Source organism: Artibeus jamaicensis, unplaced genomic scaffold (assembly GCF_021234435.1).
Source record: "Artibeus jamaicensis isolate MK-2021 breed Jamaican fruit bat unplaced genomic scaffold, CSHL_Jam_final contig_196, whole genome shotgun sequence".
Classification (NCBI taxonomy): Eukaryota; Metazoa; Chordata; class Mammalia; order Chiroptera; family Phyllostomidae; genus Artibeus; species Artibeus jamaicensis.
Genome location: NW_026521401.1, coordinates 990,659 through 1,010,839, shown reverse-complemented (window position 1 = coordinate 1,010,839; position 20,181 = coordinate 990,659). Strand labels below are relative to the sequence as shown.

Sequence of the window (20,181 nt, the reverse complement as noted above, 5' to 3'; positions counted from 1 at the left end):
TAAAAAAAAACAGTCAGAAATGAAGGATACACAAACTGTAATGAAAAATAATTTACAGGGAATCAATAGTAGAGTAGAAGAAGCTCAGAATCAAAACAGCAACTTGGAATATAAGAAAGCAAAAAAATATCCAATCAGAACAAAATAAGAAAGAATTTTAAAAAGTGAGGATAGTGTAAGGAGCCTCTGGAACAATGTCAAATGTATGAACATTCACATCATGGTGGTGCTGAAAGGAGAAGAGGAAGAGCAAGAACTTAAAAACCTATTTAAAAAAAAATGATGATGGAGGCAGTATGAGCCTCTGGCATTGGTAAAAAGGAAGCATAGGTGCAAGGCTGGAGCTGGGGGAGACCACCACAGGTGGCTTGCTGCCACTGTGCACTGCTCAGCTGGGTGTGGGCTGTGGGCTGGGTCTGCCTCAGGGACAGGAATGGACGGCAGCAGACTGCGGGTTGCTCACCTGGCTCTGCTATGATGCCTCGGTGCACTTCACACTGGGAACGAATATGGCAAAGCTGATGCAAGATGGCTTAATTTTGACCCAATCAATCATTGTGTCTTTGGAAATTCCAACTGTTATCCTGGATGGGTCTCTGGCATTGGTCCTCATTCACACCATAGTCAAAGAAATATTACTGGCATTTCACACAGATTATTCTCTCTGTATGTGAATTGTATGGTGGGTGGATGACCTGCTTCCTGGACTGGCTTAAGTGAAGCCCCAACTTCAACACCAAAATTGGCTCTACTTTTGGGTCTATTTGCTATTTTTCAATAGTACATGAGTTCTGATACCATGGGGCTGTTAGTGTGCAGTTAAGGGTAGAACTCAAGAAAATATATCACAAAGGAACCAACTTAGGGAAAAAGTTCCAGCTTTAGGAAAAATATTTTCAAAATCATAAACATTATTTTCTTGCTTTATGAGCCAAAATGGATCAAACCTTTTTGTTTGGAATATACATTCCAGTCTATACTTTCTTTTATATTGTTATTCCTAAACAACCTACTTCAAATTGATTGTAAGGTGGCAAGGGTTTTTTAATTTATTTTTCTAATTAAATGGCAATATAGGAAACAGAATAAATTTTAACTTGTAACAATCACATAGCTAATTATAATTTCTTATGGCTAAGATTAATTGCTCTATATTAATATAGCAAATGATCACAATTAATTAATTAAAATAAAACAATAATGACAGAAAACTTCCCTAGCCTGTTAAAGGAAATAGACATGTGAGTCCAGGAAGTGCAGAGGATCCCAAACAAGATGAACAAGAAAAGGCCCGCACCAAGACACAGCATAATTAAAATGCCAAAGGTTAAAATAAAGACAAAGTGAATCTTAAAAGCAACAAGAGAAAAGTAGTTCGGGCTTCCATAAGCTAGTCAGCTGATTTCTCAACAGAAACTTTGCAGGCAAGAAGGGATTGGCAAGAAATATTCCAAGTGATGAAAAGCAGGGACCTACAAATAAAATGACTTTACCCAGCGAAGCTATTGTTTAGAATTGAAAGACATATTAAGAGCTTCCCAGACAAGAAAAAAAATTCAAGGATTTATCACCACCAGACCAGAATTACATAAAACGTTAAAGGGTCTTTTTTAAGAAGAAGAGTATAAAAAATATGAACAATAAAGTGTCAAGAAATACATATCTATCAACAATTGAATCTAAAAATGAAAATAAATGAACAAACAGAACAGAAACAGACTCATAGATACAGAGAACATTTTGACATTTGCCAGATGGAAAGGGAGTTGGGATGAGTGAAAAAGCTGAAGGGATTAAGAAGTACAAGTGGGTAGCTACAGAACAGTCATGATGATGTAAAGTACAGCATAGGGAATATAGTCAATAGTATTCTAATAACTACATATGGTGTCGGATGAGTATGAGATTTATTGGGATGATCACTTACTAAGTTATATAATGCCTAGTCACTGGGGTGTACCCTTGAAACTAGTATAATATTGTATGTCAACTAATTGAAAGTAAATATTGATTTAAAAACAAAGAACCCTTAAACTATAAGATGTCATCAGCTACGGAAGCATGAGTGTGTATTGTATCTCCTTATTGTATTAATCCTCCTTCTGTCAGAAAACCAGAAGCTGCTCTATGAACTTCAAGTGTGAAAGGCTTCAAAAGAAAATTAAAGGGTTTCTAAAAAAAAACTGTTGGAAGGGCTGGAGGTGTGGCATCTCCAGTACTAGAAGGAGTCATTCAAAAGCTCACCTGTAAGGGGATACAAATGGGAAGCTCACATAATTACTGTAGCCCTTAGCCTACCTGTAAAGAAGACTGATTAATATGGAATCAGTCTGTGCCCAGAGCAGAGAAGGGTGAAGGCAGTAGAAGGCATTCAGAGTAATGTTGGAGATATGCAGAACACCCTACTATTGTTCACCCCATATCCTCTCTCTTCTTCTGGAGTAACATAGCTCTTTTCAAGCTGGGAATATAGTCATCCAGAATAAAGACTACATTTTCCAGCCTCCTTTCCAGCTAAGTGCAGCCATATGACTACATTTTGGACAATGGGATGTCAGTAAAAGTGTTATGAGAAATTTCTGGGATATGCTGTTAAAGGGAGTAAATATGCCCTTCTTTTCCTTCTTTCTGAGAGATGGGAGTTGATGGCTGGAGCTGGAACAGCTGCAACTTGGACATGAGCTCTTATAGACGATAGTGCAATAAGACAGAAGGAGCCCTGCTGGTTGGCTTGTGTTTAAATGAGAAATACAATTCCATTTTGTTTAGGCTATTCTCTCCCACTTACCTCCCCCTTTTTTGTCACTTGCAGCTGAGCCTAATGCTAAGCAATACAAACTAAATCTAAAAAAATGAATTTAAGTTCACCAAGAAATAGAACATTTCACAGAGCAACATCATGTACAAAGGCTTAGAGTTCTGAAAGAGAGGGTGTGCTCAAAGAATGTCAAGGGTTTTGTGTGGCGGGACATCAGAAAGGAAGTGGGTTGGGATGAGCCACAGCAAAGTCTAGACTGAATAGGCAGGACTGCGGGAGACAGACCCCTTGGAGGCTATGAATGCAATCAAGGTGAGAGATGAGTGGGGCTGTAATGTGACTGGTGGTGGAAATAGGGGTAGGAGAGCTACTGAAGATACATTTAGGAGCAAAAATCAGTCTTTCAATGTGTGTGTTTTAGTATATGGAGTGGGCATGTCATCAGAGAAAGATCTGGACTTTTTGGCTTCCCCTCTTCAGAGGTCCTGTCCAGCCTTTCTCCATGAGGACGATCCTACTCTTACCCTAATTCTTTGGTCTGGGACCCTGGTCCAGATTCCTCTCAGCACCTCGGTCTTTACCCCATCTGCCTTCCTGCTTGTTCTAGGATTAGTTCATAAGGGGATGTGGGAGAGTCTTTAACCCTGTAAATGCTAACTCTCCCATTCTGCCTGAGTAGCCTCTAGTGGAGCTGCCAAGGGCTGCTCAGGGCCAGGCAGGCAGCTGGACACTGTCCCTGTCTGGTTGGGGGCACAGTGTCTCTGGGTAGTTGAGTAAGAGTGGGGCCCTCAGCTGACAAACAGGCTTGTATCTACTGGTGGGCCAGCTATCAGGTGAGTGTGAAGGTTGACGGTCATAGGGTTTGGGGTGAACTGGGTGAGGAGTTTAGCCCCACCCCCTAATAGGAAGCCCTTTTCTGCTGCGACAGCCCCCTGATAGGAAGGCACTCATTAACCCCATGGGTGCCAGGAAAGGGCAGGAGTTGCGCACTGGGAAGCAGCTGAGGTCATTCTTCTTTGAAGCACCACCTGGTATTTACTCAAAGCACTTGTTGCCAGAGGCCCAGGCCCCTGTAGTATAAAGTGAAATGCCTGCTCTCTGTGCCCAGACTGAGCAGGTGAGCTGCTGGGACAGAGGGAGTCCTATGGTCAGGAACGGCAGGGGTCTCAGCAGGGAGAGGCGGTGGGAGCTCAGAGCATCCTCATGGAGCATTTTGGCTGAGTTGCTTCTTCCCCCTCGGGGGAATCTCAGTTTTCCCAGCCATGAAATGGGAGGCAGGAAGATAGAGGAAAAAGGGTTTGGGGGTAGATGTGGCCTAGGGAGCTCTGACCTCTCCTAGGTCAGAGAGGATACCAAGGCTCTATTGGGGTCGGGGAGGGTGATGGTGGGGGAACCTTTACAAAGTAGTTTGAGCTCCACACTCCATGTAATGCGACTGAGGTGAAAAAGGAGCCCTCCCCATCCCACAAAGATGCCTTTTTCTTCACAGCCACACTCACCCAGGTCAGTCCTCTTGAGCCCCAACAGTGCTGTGCTCCCTACACCCCAATGAAGTGTTCACAGATTTTGAGTAGGTTGTCCCTGGAGCAGGGTCCCCTGGGTCAAGTCTCTTTTGCTTCTTCATCTGACCCAGGCCTCCATTCACCTTCCTTCTTAGAGTAGATGATAGCAGGCACGGCTGCGATTCTGACTAGGGCTCTGGTGCTCCTCTCAGGTGGGTCTCCAACTCTTGACTTCAATGTGGAGGTGAGGGTAGAGGCTGGACTGAGTGGGCAGCCTACCCTGATGGAGGACCCAAGCCCCTAATCACCCCGTCCCTTTCCGCAGCACTCTCGTTGGCCCAGGCATGGAAAGGCTTCTGGGATGCCTACAGCCAGAGCACTGGGGACAAAGGCAGGGTGGAGCAGGCCCAGCAGCAGAAGCTGGCACGGGAGCACGTGTGAGTGGCCAGGGCGAGAGGTGCAGGCGAAAAGAGGAGGCTCGCATGCTGTGGGGTGTTGCTCTGCCTCTGACTCCTCACTCCCCACTCCCCACTGTCTGCACTGGGGCAGAGGAATCAATCTGTGTCGTTTCTGCTGCTTTCCTGGCTTTCCAGGGCCGTGCTGCGCCCTCTGCCGGCAGTATCCCCACAACCTGCTTTGACCTCGCTTCAGCTGTTCGTCTTGAGGTGTGGGATCTGGGAGCAGTGGAGAAGACCCTTTACCCTGTCCCCTAGAATAAAAAAATTGTAGGACACTCCAGGTGCATATGTCCTTCCTTGGACTGTGTTGGTCTGGACTTGCATGTGCCATGTTTTCCTTACTGTTTGAGGTCGTGCAGTTGGGCCGAGGCTAGGACTAGCATCCTCTGGTATCATCTCCCTACATCCTTGGTTTCCACAGATAATCAGTGAGTGATGTCTTTGGGGGGCAAAGCAGATGATGGGGGCTAGCAGTCTGACAGCCTGGATTTCTGACCTCTTTCTCAGAAGCCCGAAAGACAGTCTTGAGCGAGACCTCAACAATATGGACAAGTTCCTGGAAAAGCTAGGTCCTCTGAGTGCGCAGGGGAAGGAGCCTCCCAGGATTCCATCCAACCTGGAGGGAATCCGGCAGCAGCTGCAGGAGAAGCTGGAGAAGGTGAGAGCATTCCTGGAGCCCTACATGGCTGAGGTGCACCAGCATGTAGGCTGGAACCTGGAGGCTCTGCGGCAGAAGCTGAAGCCCTACACCACAGACCTAATGGAGCAGGTGACCCTGCGGGTACAGGAGCTGCAGGAGCAGTTGCACATGGTCAGAGAGGATACCAAGGCCCAGCTGCTGGGGGGTGTGGATGAGGTGCAGGGCCTGGTTGGGGAACTGCAGAATCGTGTAGTGCACCACACTGGCCGCACCAAGGCATTGTTACACCCATATGCGATCGTCTGGTGACTGGCATCCAGCACCACGTGCCAGAGCTGCAACACAGCAAGGCCACACATGCCGCTGCCAGCCCGGCGCGCCTTAGCCGCTGTGTGCACGTGCTTTCACGCAATCTCACGCTCAAGGCCAAGGCCCTGCACGAACGAACGCATTTAACATAACTGGGACCATCTGCGCGAAGAGCTCAGCGCCTTTGCCCGCGCCAGAGTGAGCAGCATGGAGGAAGGGACCAACCTGGATGCCCAGGTGCTGTCCTAGAAGGTGCACCAGCAACTCCAGGCTTTCCGCCACGACACCTTCCAACAGATCATTGCCTTCACCTGTGCGATTGACCAGGAGACGGAGGAGGTCCAGCAGCAGTTGGAGCCACCCCCTACATGGTCACAGCACCTTTGCCCCCGAGTTCCTCAAAGCTGACAGCAGTAAGGCCCGGAGCAAGCTGCAAGCCCGTCTAGATGACCTATGGGAAGACATAAACTACAGCCTTCATGACCATGATCTCCGTCATCTAGGGGAACCATGAGGGTCTGTATGCCGAGGCCCACTTCCCAGCTCCTTATTTGGAGAGCCCAGGACCTGAGCCCCAAGCATGGTTCAGTCCTTGCTAGTGGCCTGTTGGACAGAGGGTAGAGGGCCCTGCACAGTGTAGGTGAGGCCACTGAAGGGGCTGTTGTCCCCGCATGGCTAGCCTTCTGCGACTCCCCAATCTGAGTGCATTACACTCACCAGGATTTGCAAGCCGGCTTCCCGTGCTCATTTGGAAAGCTTCATGAATTACTCCATTCTGTGAAGGTGGAATTAGGGAGGAAGAAAGGCACACCATGAGTGGGTAATTATGTGCAACCCTGTGCTTCTTCATGTCAGGGCTTGACAGTGATCACTTTTGGCCCCCTGGTGGCCACTACTAGGCGGTCCCCAGAAAGCTGCTCTTTTCTCTCCAGGGCTGCTGTGACAGCTTCTGTTGGGGGAGAAAAGGGAGAAAGGAAGGAAATGTGATGAGGAGTGCATGTGATTATGTGTGCGTATAATCCTGCAGGCCTGAAGCTGAAGGGTACAAATGGTAGGAGTTTTAATGGGAGGGAGCAGAGCCCGTATTTCTTACACAGCTCTACATTTAAACAGCCTACCAAAGCCCTCCAAACTGTGGAGGCTTCTTAAACTCTCTGGGGAGCATACTCTGTGCCCCTCCCTGGCCCCTCCCTCCTGACTCTCAGACTGAAGTCCAGACTTCTGACTCAAATGAAACAGGGCTTGTAATAGAAGCTTATTTGCCTGGTGTGACACTCATTTGAACCATATCTGAAAGCAGTGCCCTTACCACTATCCCCAAATCATGACCATCAGACACCCCAGTCCCTCACTGTAATGCCTGCTCACCACTGGATGGTGTGCATGAAGTGCTGGCTCCAGAGGTGGCCTCTCCCTTTTGCTCTTGCTGTTCCAGATTTTGAATGGTCCCTTTTTATGACACTGACCCTCTTTTTAGTACTTCCAAACTCTTAAACTCCGCAGTCCCCACATACAGATTCACTTAGAAGCAATGAAGCTCCTTATGGATCATCTGGGAACTCTAAACTGGGGGTGAGAGAGTGGAAAGGGTAAGCACATCATCTCCATCACTCTTCTAATGTCTTGTCCAGCACCCTTTCCTCCCAGCTCAGTCCATCCTGCACAGGGTTCTCAGCACCTCCACACTTCCTCATAACACAGAACCCATGTGAATCTGGCTTTATCATACCCCCAGGCTGAATATCTACCCTGACACTCTACATTTAGCAACAGAACTGAGAGAGAAGTACCCAGGGAGAGGAGGTGCTGGAAAGGAAAACACTCCCCCCCCCCAAAAAAAAGGTGTTTTTATTGTTAGGAAGCTGAGAGGTGTGGGTCAGCTGGGATTAGAGGTGATGGGGATGAAGGGGTGTGAGTAAAACTGAGGGTTGTGTACTTGAGGATGGAATTTGGGCAGGTGTTTTTGAGGATAGAAATAGGGAGTGGGAAAAACAGAAAGGGAGAACATGATTGAGAGACTGAAAGACTAGAGTGGAAGCAGAGTCTGGTCCCAAAGTGGAAGAAAGGAAGCCCAGGTGAGAGCGATGGGCAAACGCAGAGATACCGATGGGCAAACGTAGCCTCTTGATGTCAAGGGTCTTGTAATCAGACTTATGGGCAATACTTGGAACCCTGTGCTTTGGAGATATTGCGAAAGAGCAAAGCACTGCCCTGGGTCTGGGAGGACGTCTTCGGGGGAGTGACGCCTGAATTGAGATGGAGGCAAAACCTGAATCCGGCTGTGGAACTTAGGATCTCTAGAAACTTTGCTCTGTTAAGGGTCCACAGCCTGCGGCCTCTTTAAGGAAGGGGGGGGAGGGGAGTGTAGCAGCAGGCGGAAGTGCTAGAGGAAGGGGTGTGGCCACCAGAGGAGAGGAAGCCGGAACTGGCGGATTAAACTCAGCGTGGTGGTCATGTCGGCCAGTGGGGCTGTGGAGACCGGTCTCCCAGCGGTTGCTGCCACCCCTTCGCCTACCCCGGCCCGGGCTCCGGTCCCGGGACGCCTGTTCCGGCCTATCAGCGCCGAGGACGAGGAGCAGCAGCCCACCGAGATTGAGTCGCTGTGCATGAACTGTTACCGCAATGTGAGATGGGGGCGCGGCCGCGCGGTGGGGTAGGCTTGGGCCGAAGAGGTGAGAAGTGGGGGTTGGCGACCTCCCTTAGTGGGCCTGGTTGGGGACCCGGAGTTGAGGCACCCTGGGGACCCTTAGGCGGAGAACTAGGTTTTATTGGTACTTTATTTAGCTTTCTGCTTCCCCAGGGCATGACGCGCCTCCTGCTCACCAAGATTCCTTTCTTCAGAGAAATAATCGTCAGCTCCTTTTCCTGCGAGCACTGTGGCTGGAACAACACGGAGATCCAGTCGGCAGGCAGGATCCAGGACCAGGGAATACGCTACACTTTGACTGTCAGGGCCCCGGAGGTGAGAGGAGTCCAGAGCAGGTACCTTACTGTCCTAGAGAAGGCTTGGGGGTTGGAGCCAGAGCTCGGGTTCAGGTGGTTGGACTTGGGATAAATGCCCCCAAGTGTCCAGGCCTCATTTTCTCCTTAATAAAATGGTTTGGGTGCTGTCAACTGATCAGGTGAGACTTGTGGAAGAGCTTTTTAAATTCTGTGAGGGGTATCAAATGAGTAGTAGCTGATAGGAATTTCGAGTACTCTTACCATTTGGGCAGCTTTGCTCACATCACAGGCACTGTTCTGCAGGGGTAGCCTGGGCCCTTAAGAGAAGAGAGGAAGAAAGAGCTGGGCTGGGGTGTGATGGAGGGGGGCAGTCTAGAAGCTGTACTGCTAACCTCTCTGGACTGCAAGTTTTTCTTTCTGCCCAGGACATGAACAGAGAAGTGGTAAAGACTGACTCTGCTACCACAAGGATCCCAGAGTTAGATTTTGAAATTCCTGCCTTCAGCCAGAAGGGAGGTAAGTTTAAGATCAGGGTATTTGGGCTTTTTATGCCTAGCTGGAGTCTTACTCACTTTCTTGTAAAATCCTTGGGGCCAGGACTAGTGCCTGTGTATGGGTTTGGCCATGTAATCATTGTGATTTTCATTGTTTTAACAATAGCAGAAAACTTAGATAAAACAGCTTGGGAGAGTGGATAGTGATATAAGATTCAGGTTCTTAATCGTAGTTTTATCATCACTTTATTAGAGCTGAATGGAACCTTGTGTGCAGCCTCATTTTACAGATGAATGCAAGGCCCAAGTACCGTATTTTGCTGTGTGTAATGTGCACCCTTTTTGCCCACAATTTTGAGGGAAAATAAGGATGTGCATTATACATGGGTAGAATGAATTCCATGTCTATATAAGTGTTTTAAATCCTTTTACTTGTATTTAGGTGTTAGGTGTTAACTCTAGAAAGCAATAATGATATCCATATGCAAGACAGTACCCTGGAATACAATAATTGATTTTGTTTCTAAATATAAATAAACAAAGTTGAATTTAAAAATTAAAAGATTTTTTTTCCTGAAAGTTTGGACCCAAAACATGGGTATGTATTTTACATGGGAGCACATGGCAAAATAGTGGTAGTTCAAGTGAATCACCCAGGGTCATACAGGCACCTGATAGCAGAGCCTAGATTTACCTGTCTCTTGTTCTTATTCACCAGCTCTGACCACTGTTGAGGGACTGATCAGCCGTGCTATCTCTGGCCTGGAGCAGGATCAGCCCACTCGAAGGGTAAGCTGGGATATTGTGATTGCAGCAGCTCAAGGAATAATTACTTATTTGTGTCTGAATGGACACATATAGTAAGTTTAGCTTTCTATGTAAAATTGTCTTTGACTGAATGTTGGAGGACTTTTAGGGGAAGCATACGGTGATATTATAACTTCCAGGATGTTGCATGTGGAACAGCCTGTGTTCTTTCTAGTTCTCTTTCACCAATGTATTATCAGACCTCATTTCCAACATGCAATGTAACATTACTTCTGAAGAGCCTTTCCTAATCCCCTTTGGGTTTATCTGCTTTCTGAGTGTTCCAATATCTATAGGGTCCGGAAGAAGTAAGGCTTGCTTGTGTGGTTGGTAGGGTGCTTGAATGTCTTGCATGAGATGGACAGCAATTTGAACGTTTCACCTAAAATGTCCTTGTGTGCTTGAGGGTAATATTGTTATGTTACAGAATTACTTGCTTACGATTTTGTAATTTAAAAGGGGCATTATTTGTGCCAGACACTGTGTTGTACTTAGACAAAAATAATGTAATTGCGTATTTAGTCATCTGTCTTCCTAAGTGGCTGGGGAGCCCCATGAGGGGATGCTGATATTTAACCTGGCATGAGTACCTGGGCTAAATGGTGAAAGAGTGAGAAAATGAGGCTCACCTGGCACCACCCATGAACTTCAAACTGTATGCCACATTTTATTGTGAAGTCTGAGTCTCTCTGTTCCCACTTATGGCACGGTGATGATAGAGGGCCTGACAGGGAGTGGAGACATATGGTCTGTCACGAGGGCTGATGCTTTTACTTTCTGTTTATGTTAGACAAACAAAGAAGCCATAGCTGAAAGAATTGATGAGTTCATTGTCAAACTAAAAGAGCTAAAGCATGGGGCCTCTCCTTTCACGCTGGTAAGTGTGACTCCTAAATAGGGAGTCTAGGGGCCCTAGATTTAGGGGAGGAGAAACCATTTAGACTAGGATTTTTCCACTATGGCGCCTGAGTGGTCTGATGGTAGGTGGAGGACTATACATGACTTGTGATTACTCTTCATCTATCTGTTAGATCATTGATGATCCCTCAGGGAACAGCTTTGTGGAAAACCCACACGCTCCCCAGAAAGATGATGCCCTGGTGATCACACATTATAACCGGACTCCACAGCAGGAAGAGATGCTGGGGCTCCAGGTGAGTGGACTGAAAAGGCCAGAAGAGGAGGAGCAAGGGGAAACTCATTTTACTGCTGCTGCGCTGTGTACAGTATATCAGCACGTTGTGTTTTTTATCTAGCTCATGGCGAGGATTTAGGATAAATGTTACAATAAAGGATGGCATTGGCTGCGATCTTATCTTAAGCTCTGTTCTTCCCTTGATTGGGGTTTTCTGGCTTCTCTGTTAAACTCATGAGATGGCAGCTGACAGAAGCAAGTCACGGCATTTTCCGTCACTCCAGGGCAGGGTGTTGGGAGGCTGAGATAATATGTGCCAAAATGTGATTTGCATCTCCTACTTCAGGCAGAGACACCAGAAGAGAAGCCAGAAGAGGAAGATCTCAGAAATGAAGTGAGTCACATTGGCTGCTGTGGAGGAAGGAGCAGAGTTGTGGGCTGAAACTGATGCTATTCGGTGGCTCTCTTCCTCTCCACCAACACGAGCGACCACCAGCATACCAACTGAATGTCTTTAGACTGGGAGGGCTCACTCCCTCATCCCCATGTTATGTTCCAGGTGCTACAGTTCAACACAAACTGCCCAGAATGCAATGCTCCAGCTCAGACCAACATGAAGCTAGTTCGTATCTTTTGTCAGGCAGTTGGGTTGCTTCTCATCTGACTCAGGTGTAAAGATTATCTTAGGGCTGGAGAGCACTACTCACTTCATGGAAAACAGGTTTTCTGAGTGATAAGCCTTTGATGAGACTGCACCTTGGCTTTGGGTTTACAGGGAGAAATAGGCTGTTGTCTCTAGGCTTCTGTGTGTGGACTGGGCCATGTCTGCCAACACTTAGGAACAGGGAATACCATGGGCGACCTTGCCCTTTTCTGGAGGATTAAGTTAGGTGGCTTCTTGTGATTTATTTCCTGCAGTCCTGGAACCAGCAATTGTGTTTGGGTTTTGGATTTGTTCTTCTCCAGAGGGTAGTCCTGCTATCATGGCTATCATAGAAGCAGATTCCCTTAACTCCATCTTCTAGAAATCCCCCACTTTAAGGAGGTTATCATCATGGCTACCAACTGCGAGTACTGTGGCCATCGGACCAATGAGGTGAGTGGCTTCCATTGTTTGGGAAGACTAGCTTGAGGGTATCTTCTGTGCCTCTCATCCTCCCTAAATCCGCTTTGGGACGAGGGGGCAACATGAGGGTTGGGTCTTTCTCTTAGGTGTAGTGTAGGTGAGGAGCCATTAAAGAAACAGGGAATTGGCTTAGAGAAGAAAAGTTAGGTGTCCTAACTTGTTTAATACATTTTAAAGTTTGGTTTTAAGGAATAGGGAGACCCACTTTTTGATTCACCCCTCAAAGGGATCAAAGTGTGGGAGGCAGATTTTGACTCAGTAATATTTTTAAGTCTTTCAAAATAAACTGGGCTGCCTTGGAGGGTTGTAAATTCCCTTTCCCTGAGTGTATTCAAGCATAAACTGTTAAATTCTTAAACCAGAATATTATAAAGGGGATCCATGTGTTGCATGCAGTTGAAAATCCCTTTTAGTCCCAATAATCATTTTTTTAAAAGGTAAATTCAGAGTTCCTTGCCAACTTGGGGGAAGTTCGGGCAGGCTGTTGGCATTGGGCACTTTGCTGCTGGCCAGCTCTTGGTGTTTTTGATTTGGGTGACTGCTGCTACTATTGATTTAGAAGGCCTCAGTGCATGGTAGTCACTCGTGGGCCTGATGAGAGGTTCAGGCCTACCCTCTGAGGTCTCCTGGGCACTAAGTGAGGATTGGGGTCATCTGTGCTACTCCTGGTGACTGTTGTTTGTGCAGGTGAAGTCTGGTGGGGCAGTAGAGCCCTTGGGCACCAGGATCAATCTTCATATCACAGACCCCTCAGATATGACCAGAGACCTGCTCAAGGTAACGACTTTCTTGGGAACATGACTGTCTTCCTCATGTGACTTGTCTGTAGGGGAAATTATCTTTTTAAATTTTGTCCTGGGATGATGTGGTACTTCCCTTGGGTTTGAGGCTTCTTGAGCAGAGGTCATCCATGGCAGAAAGTACAGATTCAGAAGGCAACCCATAAACTCTTTCTGATGAACTTGGCAGCTTTTTACCCGAAGTGTCTGTAAGGGCTCTTGGCTCTGGCCTCTGATGTTAGGCTACCTGATAGCTTGGAGCCATGACTCAAGGGTCTCTCTATTAGCTTGGTTCCATTCCTATGGTTCTCATGAATAGGAGTGAGTCTAGCTTTAACTAGCAACTTAGAAAATTGGGGTGGTTGACTTTGCCCCCAAATTGTCACTGGTAATACTACTTTGGCAGGAGGACTCTGGTTAGCTTTCTCTAGTAGCTCCTGATTTAAAACTTAAGTTGACCTTCCATCTCACAGTCTGAGACATGTAGTGTGGAAATCCCAGAACTGGAATTTGAACTGGGAATGGCTGTTCTCGGAGGCAAATTCACCACACTGGAAGGGCTGCTGAAAGACGTCCGGGAACTGGTGAGCGTAGTGCGTGGCTGCTTTAGCAGTGCGGTTATGGGGAAGGGCAAGCAGGCCTCACCCTAGTTTTGGGGGCTGTTAGTGGGGTTTCTTTGCCTTAACACTGATTTAAGAGACTTAAATATTATTTTGGATTATGAAGATAATTTTATGGGAAATTCGGAGTAGAGATTCCCAGGCCTTGACTCTGACACAATGTAGAGATATTGTGTGGTTTTCATTTTCACTATAAAGTGAGAGAGAAGGATCCTTTCAGTGCTTAGAACTCCCCAACATACATTTATGTGTGTTGACTTAGCCCATACATTTATTCTCCTGATGAATCATTTCACTTAAGTCTCAATCATTAGGCATTATGTCTTTGTAAATTGTACTCCACATTTCTTCTTCAAATTAGGACTATTGCTCATATTGTAAGAGCATTTTTATAGTTTGTTTCATATTGCTAGTTGTCTTGGCAGATTAATCCATATGCCCTTAGGAGTGGCTGCCTAGGTCAGAAAGGTTATATGGGATAAATGAAGATCAGGCTTCCCTGATGGAGAAACTGCAGTTTAGCCAGAAGTTGGCTTCACTTCCACCCCCGTCAGGTTTATGGTCAAACCTATCAAACATAGAGCCAATATACTAGCAGTTTGGATGACATTTGTTTCAGGTGACCAAGAACCCTTTCACACTGGGTGACAGTTCCAGTCCTGGCCAGATGAACAAACTGCAGGAGTTTAGCCAGAGGGTGGACCAGGTAAGGGGACTTTGGCTGGTCAGTGCTTGGGTGGTCCTGGGGCTCCAGTGAATAAGAGCTACATGCCCTTTCTTGTTCCTTTTAAACACTGAACTGTCATGTTGGGATTCTCCTGGTTTCCTATGTCCTATGTCACCTTCCTTCTCAGTTTCTTCCCTTATATTGTTGGAGCCTCTTCTCCAGTAGCTTCCCGAGTCAATGCATGGAAAGTAAGATTTCTGAGGCCTTATATGTCTGGAATTTTCTTTATTCTACCCTCATAAGAGATTGATTAATGGCTGAGAATAGAATTCTAGGATGAAAATAATTTTTCAACAGAATCAAAGACATTGTCTTCCATGTTCCAGTTTGGCTATCACAAAGTCTTAAGGCATTTTGATTCCTAATCTTTTGTATGTGACCTATTCTTGTGATACCTCTTTGCCCACTGTGATGTGAAATTTCAGGATGTGCTTTGGTGTGAGGTCAGTTTTCAGCAACTGTGCTAGGTACTTTGTGGGTCTTTTGAATCTGGGAACTCATGTGGCTCAGTTGCAGGAAGCTTTTAAAAATTATTCTATTGAGAATTGCTTCCTTTCTGTTCTCTCTGAAGACCCTGGGTTTTGGAATATTAGAATAACTTTCTGGTCTTCTGTAATTGACTTATTATTTGTCTGGTTTAGTTTCTTTGTGTTTGTTCTACTTTAGGAGATTACCTCAGCTTTATTTTCCAACCCTTCAATTGAAGTTTTCATTTCCACTAACATACTTTTATTTTCCAAGAGTTTTTTTGGTCTTTGAATACTCTCCCTCTGCCTTTCTTAAAAAATAGCATCCTGTTGTTATAAAGATGTAGTATTTCTTTTTTTTGAGAATATTAATATTTTGGTTTTTGGCACTTTATTTTCCTTGCACTGTTTCCATTCCCTCTAAGTTCTCCCCCCCCCCCCCACGTAATTTTCTGTATTTCTGTGTTAGGGGCTTTGCTCAGATTTCTAATAATCATTGATCATCTGTTTAAAAGTAGACAACTAAAAAACCTGACTGGGTGTGAATCTTGCTGGCATTGGGCTCATTGCAGGGCTCATTAGCTTGGCCATGTTGTTGAGGTGGCCCCAGTGCAAGAGTTGTTAGGTCTTTCTTTTTAGGCTAGTCAGGTTCCCATCCGTGCTGCTCCATTTCCTGGTCTGAGGAGGACAGATTACCTGACAGTGTCCTCAGAGCTGAGTGTGGGAAGAGGACTGGTGCGTGTGTGCGTGTGTGTGTGTGTGTGTGTATGTCCAATAGGATACATTCATTTCCTCTCCTGTCTTGATTCCTTTCCCTCTATCCTCAACTGGGGCCAGTGGCCCTGATCCTTAGTGTGTTGTGGTAATGTCACAGAATCCTTCAGTCTCCTGCTGGGATAGAGGAAGGGCAATTGATTGCCTGTTTGGAGCGGGAGATAAAATTGGAGATGTAAAATTTTTTCTTAAATAATTTCAAAGAGTTTTTATTTTAGATTCTTCTTACCAGTTCATGAAACTTGGGCACACTGCAGTGTAAATTGGCTTGATTTCTCATCTGGCAGACATAGCGTCTTCCTACTATGTAAAATTTACATACTGTATTCTCTTTCAGATCATTGAGGGTAAAATGAAGGCCCACTTTATTATGAATGATCCAGCAGGAAACAGCTACTTGCAGGTACAGTGGACCTTCCCTGATTATTTCATGGAAATATATTTTCTCACTTTTCTTCAATATATACCATTTCTTTAGAAACAGAGACTTGGTTCCAAATGTACTGCTCTGTATGAAAGAACTTAGCAGAAGTAGAACATGAGGGAGAAAGGAGGGAAGGTGGGAGGGATCGTAAGTGTATAACAAGAGAGAAAAAGGATACTCCTAGGCTCCTTCTTCCTGTAGTGTAGTTCTTGTCCCCACCTATAAGTTCAGCAATGGAGGTTTTATTCTGCATATCTGATTGCGAAGTGAGGAGAAATGATGCCTTGTCCAGAGTCCAAGATAGGAAAATTGAAAGGCTTTAAGCTAACTGGGGAGATACTCTGGTGATTGATAATGTTAACATTTATTGAGCAGTTATTTGGGGTCAGGCAAAACTGTTCTAAGGTCTGTCCATGACTGAGACTGTTACTGTACTCTTTGTAAGAAGGTGCAGGGGATTTCCACCAAGATGGAGGCGTAGGTGTAAGCGCTGCACCTTCTCCCACAATTAAGTTTAAAAACAACAAAGTTTTAGTAATAAAAATGCAGCCAAACCACAGAAAATTGAACTACATGGAAGTCTGACAGCAATGAATCCTTCAGCCAAACCGGTAAGAGGGGCAGAGCCAGCAGCAGAGTGGGGTTGAGCAGGAAAGATCCACTGGACTGACCTGGGCACTCGACCCAGGTGCGCCAGCAGCTGTGGGCGGATCCCAGGCGTGGAGAAGGGCGCAAGGCGGCAGACCCACTGAGGGCTGACCCTGGTCACACATTCGAGTGAAGATAAACCAGCGAAGGAGCAAGCAGTGAGACCAACCGCACAGGTCCCAGTGGCAGGAAGCAGCAGAGGGGACTGCCATTGTCCCTCTCTGACCCGCCCCCACATACAGCATCACAAACCAGTGACCTGAGTGGCCCTTCTCTGATCACACCCCCACATACAGCATCATAAAACAGTGACCTGGGCGGCCCTACTCTCGTGAACACTTAAGGCTCCGCTCCTCGTACATAATAGGCACGAAAAGAGCAAAACATGGCTCAAGAACAACTCAGAGCCCCAGAGCCGATAACTCTAAGTGATGAAGAAATAGCCAAAGTTTCAGATGCACAGTTTAAAACACTGGTGATCAGGATGCTCACAGAACTGGTTGATTTTAGTCACAAATTAGAGGAACATATGAAGGCTAAACTAACTAAAATGAATGGAAATACACAGGAAACCAATAGTAATGAAAAGGAGACTGAGACTCAAATCAAAGGAGTGGACCAGAAGGAGGGAAAAAATGACCAAACAGAAAAGGATGAGGAAACAAGAACTCAAAAAAAATGAGGAGAGGCGTAGGAACCTTCAGGACAACTTTAAACGTCCCAACATCTAAATTACAGGGGTACCAGCAGGGGAAGAGGAACAGCCACAGTGGAACACTTATCTGAACAAATAATAAAGGAGAACTTCCCCAATCTGGCAAAGGAAATAGACTTCCAGGAAGTCCAGGAAGCTCAGAGAGTCCCAAAGAAGATGGACCCAAGGAGGAACCCACCAAGGCACATCATAATTACATTAGCCAACATTAAAATGAAGGAGAGAATCCTAGAAGCTGCAAGAGATAAGGGGATAGTCACCTACAAAGGAGTTCCCATCAGACTGTCAGTGGATTTCTCAAAAGAGACCTTCCAGGCAAGAAGGGGCTGGAAAGAGGTATTCCAAGTCATGAAATCCAAAGGCCTACAACCAACATTGCTCTATCCAGCAAAACTTTAATTTAGAATGGAAGGACAGATAAAGTGCTTCAGATAAGGTCAAATTCAAGGAGTTCATCATCACCAAGCCCTTATTATATGAAAGGTTAAAGGGACTTACCTAAGAAAAAGAAGATAAAAAAGATGAACAGTGAAAGGACATCAAACTCAGTTATTAAGAACCACACCTAAAACAAAAGCAAACTAAGAGGACAGCTAGATCAGGAGCAGAACCATAGAAATGAAGATCACATGGAAGGTTAGCAACAGGGGAGTGGGAGAAGGAGAAGGGGGGAGAAGGTACAGAAAATAAGTAGCATAGATGGTAGGTAGAAAATAGACAGGGGGAGGGCAAGAATAGTAGGGGAAATATAGAATCTGAAGAACTTGAGACACATTGTCATAAACTAAAGGGGGGGAATGGTGGGTGAGGGGTGTGCAGGGTGGAGGGGAATGAAGGGGGGAATAGAACAGCTGTAATGACATAAAATATATTTAAAAAAAGATCAACAACAACAAAAAATCACAGTGGGTCTAATATATTCTAGCATTAAAAGTCTGTTTGCAAAAGAATCTGATACAGCAAATGGGGTGATACTGCTCTGATTATTTCCCCTTTCAGAAAAATCAACAAAGTTTAGATACAGCCTTTGTCATATTCTATCTAGTGTAATTAATTTAAACAATAAAGCAAATTGTTGAAAAAATTTTTTTTTTAATATCTCATGCACTGTTCTAAAACATTTCCTCTAAAAGTACAAGACAATATTCTGGAAGACCGAGTCAGTGAGCCATCCACCAATAAACAAGAGCAAACCCTTCCTCAAAAAAAAAAAAGAAGGTGCAGATAGAAAGTTTAGGCGGACCAGTTCCTAATTCTGCTTGGGGTTGGTTGGTTCAACTTCTGACCCATGTGAGCTCTGTGCTTCCCACTGGTCGAGCCTAGTCAAGGGAATTGGTGGTGCTTAGAGTAAAAAAAAACTCATTGAGTTCTTGAGAAAGTGGGAATTGGAAGTTGCTTGGGCGGGGGGTCAGGGGGAAGATGGTGGCACAGGCACTGGTCATCTCTCCTTTGCCTTACAGAACGTATATGCACCTGAAGATGATCCCGAGATGAAGGTGGAATATTATGAGCGCACGTTTGAACAAAATGAGGAGCTGGGGCTCAATGACATGAGGACCGAGGGCTATGAGACAAGCCTGGTCCCACAGCGGTAGCAGTGGATGGTCTCTTGGCCAGCCTCCTACACCACTCAGAGCACGGGGTTATTTGTTACTGTTTGAGAAGGCTGTGAGTGTCCACCCCACCAGGCCTTGCTCATTTGGGGAGGGCACCTACTCTGAATCAGAGATGTTGGCACACTCTTTAAACAGTTTGTGATGCAAGTGCAAGTCTATTGTGTTATTTGACCTTGTTGTGGAGGTTGTAAATCAGCTTGGGAAGAGATCCAGAAGCAGACCATGAGGAATGTCACTACCACTTTTTTACAAGTCTTTACCCTCTGTCCACACAATGCTCTGTCCTCTAGAGTTGGAACTCTGAGGCTGAGGAAGGAGGAGGACAGCTACAGCTGGAGTGTAGGTATCAATTTGGGGGTATTAAAAAATACTGACTTTCAAAATGAGAGGAGTGTTCTGAGAGGAGGGAGTCCTGCAGAGGTGAAATTCTCATTAAAATGGTGGCTTTTAAATAGCATTGGCCTCAATTCACTGTCTTGTTTGATATGCTAGTAATATTCAGCCTTCTGGGGAAGTTTTTCTTCAATGTGGCCTTTGTTCTTTGGAGATTGCAGCTGGCATTTCTTTCATTCCTGCGTAGACGTGTGAGTGCTCACTTTGTACCAGGCACACTACTGAACAGTGGACAAAACAAAGGTCTGCTTTTGTGAAGCTTAAAGTCTAGTGGGGAAAATCGATGGTGGGGATTGATAATAAACCGATATGTAAAACAGTGGTTAGTGTTATGGAGGGATATAAAAGCAGGGAAGGTGGGGGTAGGTGCTTAAATAGATTAGTCGGGGAAGGTCTTAACAAGAAGGTGATAATTTGACATTTTGGCAAAGCTGAGAAGGAGGTAAGGGAGTAAGCCATGCAAATAGCTGAGAGAAGAGATATTTAGGCACAGGAAACTGTAAATGCAAAAGCTTGAGGCTGGAAAATATTAGAGCCAGTTGAGGGTGTTTGAGGTCCTTTAGTCTCACTCTCACATATGGAGAAACTGGTTCAACCAGAGAGGGAGGGGGCTGCCTACAGTTGTATGGACTCAGCAGTCTGCAGCCTGCGGCCCTGGACTCCCCCACTGGTGCTCTTTGCACTGCATTAACCCCTGATGACTTCTGCCATGCCTGCTGCAAGGTATTTGTTTAACAAAGACCTGTTGATTGAGGTGTTAGTGTTTTGTGCTACAAACAACTCTGAGGAATTGCCTGGTTAGAGATAACTTAGTAGTCACACAGACATGTATTTTCACTACTCTGT

At 45.7% G+C, this 20,181-nt stretch overlaps 3 protein-coding genes across 5 annotated transcripts; all 3 read left to right on the top strand.

Moving 5' to 3' along the window:
• Nucleotides 1–490: 490 nt before the first annotated feature.
• On the top strand, nucleotides 491–885 carry EBPL (EBP like; the record flags this gene model as incomplete). Its single annotated transcript, XM_037152859.2, is given in 5 exon segments — nucleotides 491–550; nucleotides 552–628; nucleotides 630–736; nucleotides 739–800; nucleotides 802–885. Coding segments are annotated over 5 exon segments (390 nt in total), but the record flags the coding sequence as incomplete, so codon positions are not given.
• Nucleotides 886–4,164: 3,279 nt separating this feature from the next.
• Nucleotides 4,165–8,045, top strand: APOA5 (apolipoprotein A5). The gene is given in 6 exon segments (XM_037152869.2): nucleotides 4,165–4,472; nucleotides 4,586–4,697; nucleotides 5,226–5,653; nucleotides 5,656–5,801; nucleotides 5,803–6,036; nucleotides 6,038–8,045. Coding segments are annotated over 6 exon segments (1,116 nt in total). The 5' UTR covers nucleotides 4,165–4,420; the 3' UTR covers nucleotides 6,182–8,045.
• A 21-nt stretch (nucleotides 8,046–8,066) lies between these two features.
• On the top strand, nucleotides 8,067–19,399 carry ZPR1 (ZPR1 zinc finger). 3 transcript variants are annotated; one of them, XM_037152872.2, is made up of 14 exons: nucleotides 8,067–8,291; nucleotides 8,509–8,629; nucleotides 9,019–9,126; nucleotides 9,823–9,893; nucleotides 10,702–10,788; nucleotides 10,943–11,065; nucleotides 11,393–11,440; nucleotides 11,606–11,672; nucleotides 12,072–12,142; nucleotides 12,860–12,949; nucleotides 13,425–13,535; nucleotides 14,191–14,277; nucleotides 15,877–15,942; nucleotides 18,787–19,399. In XM_037152872.2, exons 1-14 carry the CDS (start codon nucleotides 8,121–8,123, stop codon nucleotides 18,919–18,921), a joined length of 1,356 nt encoding a protein of 451 aa, XP_037008767.1. In that variant the 5' UTR covers nucleotides 8,067–8,120; the 3' UTR covers nucleotides 18,922–19,399. The 3 variants fall into 3 exon arrangements, with proteins under 3 accessions (XP_037008767.1, XP_037008768.1, XP_037008766.1); XM_037152871.2 differs by having other exon boundaries at nucleotides 8,068–8,291; nucleotides 8,468–8,629; nucleotides 9,036–9,126; XM_037152873.2 differs by lacking the exon at nucleotides 13,425–13,535 and having other exon boundaries at nucleotides 8,468–8,629; nucleotides 9,036–9,126.
• Nucleotides 19,400–20,181: the final 782 nt, after the last annotated feature.

Bases quoted from the DNA above. Each gene is read 5' to 3' on its own strand.
- ZPR1 (XM_037152871.2), top strand. From the start codon at position 8,121: ATGTCGGCCAGTGGGGCTGTGGAGACCGGTCTCCCAGCGGTTGCTGCC. The intron at 14,278-15,876 runs GTAAGGGGACTT...ATTCTCTTTCAG, and splicing joins TTAGCCAGAGGGTGGACCAG to ATCATTGAGGGTAAAATGAA. The intron at 15,943-18,786 runs GTACAGTGGACC...TTTGCCTTACAG, and splicing joins CAGGAAACAGCTACTTGCAG to AACGTATATGCACCTGAAGA.